This window comes from Aspergillus brasiliensis (genome assembly GCF_001889945.1).
Source record: "Aspergillus brasiliensis CBS 101740 unplaced genomic scaffold ASPBRscaffold_1, whole genome shotgun sequence".
Classification (NCBI taxonomy): domain Eukaryota; kingdom Fungi; phylum Ascomycota; class Eurotiomycetes; order Eurotiales; family Aspergillaceae; genus Aspergillus; species Aspergillus brasiliensis.
In genome coordinates, this window is record NW_027137442.1 from 1,506,567 (window position 1) to 1,509,919 (window position 3,353).

At 54.6% G+C, this 3,353-nt stretch overlaps 1 protein-coding gene across 1 annotated transcript; it reads left to right on the plus strand.

The window, feature by feature from the left end:
• Positions 1–1,925: 1,925 nt before the first annotated feature.
• On the plus strand, positions 1,926–3,101 carry ASPBRDRAFT_50225 (uncharacterized protein; the record flags this gene model as incomplete). The annotated part of the gene is made up of 1 exon (XM_067626503.1): positions 1,926–3,101. The coding sequence occupies one exon, from the start codon at positions 1,926–1,928 to the stop codon at positions 3,099–3,101; it is 1,176 nt and encodes a 391-aa protein (XP_067484553.1).
• Positions 3,102–3,353: the final 252 nt, after the last annotated feature.

Consider the following 3,353-nt stretch of genomic DNA (forward strand, 5'->3'; position numbering starts at 1 on the left):
ATGGTTCCACTGGTTCGAACAGATGAGCTTGTTCGCGGACCCCGGACAGCAACCATGGGTTGGGAACGGGCTCATCCGCGCGCTGTCCATGGAACCGACCGTCGATAATCGTGCCCGCCCGATCAGCATATCTATTGATGTACGGTACTTTGGACAATGAATTGGCCCCATGCTGGAGACGCAGTCACTCTGTAGGTTCGGCTCCTTCGGTAGCATGCCCAGCATGGCTCTTTCCCTATAAAGGCGCTGCAAGAAGAGACACTGTAGGCGCCTACTTGACCTCGCCACAGTGCCAGGCCCCCAGGGTAGGACAAGCTCTGTATAAGTTCATCTTACCATGACTGCCTTGGAAGATATTAATATCTCTTACTCATAACTGAGCCACCTGTGGCAACGTGATCATGACTCACATTCCTTTGCCCCGAAAACGTGATGTGCTCCTTGCTATGCGGCAGGCTCCCACTGTAGGTACGCACGCCTGCTGAGGAACGCAGCGGCGGCGAAGTGATGGGTGCGCCAATCGCAAGGCGCCGCGGTAGTCTTATCGAGCATGATAGACAGACATGTTGAAGAAGATGACTGGACTTGGGAATCTGAGGATCCCTCTCTGAGCATTATTTTCCGTAGCGAGCCTGCCGTTACCTGTTTCATCGTGTCGCCCAGTCAGGGAGGGAAGGCGGGATGCCCAACAGAGCGGTTCAGATGACTCTTGCAATGGCGCCCATCAATCGGATGATTCATCGCCATGCCGCGGAGAGGGGGACACCAGATAATGGGTATATTAAAGCACGAGTCGCTGTTGATCCCTAGGATGATACTGTGCGGCGATTTCTTGAGGGGGAATGTGTCCAGCCTTGTCTGGTCTTGTCCTGACTGACTTTGCAACTGTCTGGATGGGATGAGACGTTCCCAATATCCTGCAGTTTTAAGTTCTCTTACTAGTGACCCTCCTACATCTACTGCTACTCGTATTTGCTCGGGTTTCACCCTCCCTGGCCATCCCTCACCCATCCATCCATCCATCCTTGTTTTGCTTCTGGTGGTGGTTGGGCTTGAAACCACACCCTCCGCGGTACTTTACCGTATGGTCAGCAAACACCGCAGACGTGACATGACGGTAACTTTCCGCAGCAAGTCACTAACAGACGAACTAAACCACTAGCGTGGCTCCGCCGCAGCGCAAGAGCAAGTCTGGAAAGATTAATTACCGACGGGACTATACCTGGGAGCCCCACTCCATACCAAGTTTACCGCAGCGCCCGTGCCCTTCTTTGGGTCTTTGCCGTCCGTACAAAACCGGTTGGCTCCTCTGCAACTCCCTTTCCACACACACACAACACCCTTCTTGGGTTCTTCCCTATCTATATACTACTACTACTACTACCCTTCCAGTCGCATCCCTTCTCTGGGTCACTTCCTGGAAGTCCCCGGCTTAATCGCTGTTTCTCAGTTGTATATACTATACACCTCGCCCCCCAGAGGTCACGGCGTTCCCCCACGCACACTTTCCCCCATCGTTTGATCTCTGTTTGTCCCCCGGAGATCCTCAGGCATTTCCTCCCACAGCCAGCCGCCTTTGCCCGCCCACCGTTCGGTTAGCGACAACGTTCAAATGCACTCTCAGCACATACAAATCGCCTCCTCCTCTCCCCTAGAAACCGTGCCTCGGTGACGGTCCTCTTTCCTCAGTCATCGCTGTTATCGATATCCCGATTCCGTTATCCTTGTAACCGGCGTCGATCGGCTTTGTTGAACGATATCCTGTATAATATACTTGGGTTGTGCTTTTTTGTTGTTTGCTGTCTGCTTTCTATACCTCTAGCGATTGCTGTGCTTCTTGGGAGGCTTTCCACCCCATCAAAAGTTCTCGTTTCGTGTCTCGTCTCGTCGTTTCCAGCCTCGATTTACATGCGCCTTTCTCGATAATGTACCATTATCCCAGTCCACACCCCGGGTGGTCTTCCTACGACTACATGACCTCTCCTCCCACCTCGCCCCACTACGCCTATTACGCCACCCAATTTGCCAGTCCCTACGCCTCGCCTCGTGGTCCCTCGAAGCGCCATAACCGCAAAGCCAGCTACGCCGGTCCCAGGGAAACGGCAGGATGGTATTCCGGGTATGGCCATGGTCTTTATGAAGCGATGCCGGAGCAGGGCACGCCACCGCGCAAGCACGATCCTGTAAGTGCTTCTTTTGGTGGCTATCACCGTCGTCGCAGTACCATGTCTGGTGCGCCCGCCGGTCAGTGGGAGTCCGCTGGCGCTCCGCCGTCGCACAAGCGACCCATCTTCGTGGATGTGGTCGACGATGGATACGATGACGCCCCCCGATACGTCTTCCGCGAGGAACCCAGTCCTCCCCGTCGCAAACCGTCGACGCCTCAGCGCAAGCCAAAGCCACCCACTGATCAATACTTTTACTATAACCAGGTTCCTGCCCAAGATGACGTCGATTCCGCCAAACGCGCCCGGGCGCGTCGCCAATCCACCTCTACTCGGACACCTTCCAAGCCCAAGCCTGCGCCCGCGGCCAAGCCGCCGCCAAAGGCAACCGAAGAGGACGCTGCGCGGGCCGGTATCCCCGAGGGATACTCGATCAAGAACTGGGACCCGACAGAGATGCCCATCATCCTTCTGGGCAGTGTATTCGATGCCAACTCGCTAGGCAAGTGGATTTACGACTGGACCGTCTTCCACCACGGCGCGTCGACTCCTATGGCAGATGTTGCGGGCGATTTGTGGTTGTTGTTGATCAAGTTGGCCGGTAAGGTGAAACGGGCAGACGAATGCATTGATCGCATCAAGCGCCGCGATGCGCGTGAGACGGTGGTGGATTTTCTGGAAAGTGGCGAACGCCTGTGGGTGCGATTCAAGAAGCTGCTGAAGACATGTGAACAGTTCATGTGGAAGGCCGCCAAGCGTGAAGGCGGCAAGACGGTCTCGATGGGCCGCAACGCGGGCTGCGAATTTGTGGAGACGATCTTCGGCCGGGACCGCGAACTCGAAAGCACGGAGAAGTTGATGAACAGCATTCGGTTATGGAACATGCGCTTTGACGCCAACTGCGAGGAGATTCTTCGCCGACCAACCTCGGTTTAAAACGAATACAACCTCCAACTCTATCACATCCTATACCGACATAGGAACCCTCCAAAAGTAATACTCTGATTTGATTTCGACATAAGCGACGGGATGCATTTTTCGCACCGCAACGGAATACAGGCGCGTGAGCGTTGTCCTTGATTCTTCATTTTGATTCCCATTATTATCGCATTGCATTTGAGCGCGTTTGGTTTGGGCTTGGCTCATCTGACTGGATTGCTGCTGCGTGTGATTGATACCTACTGCTCG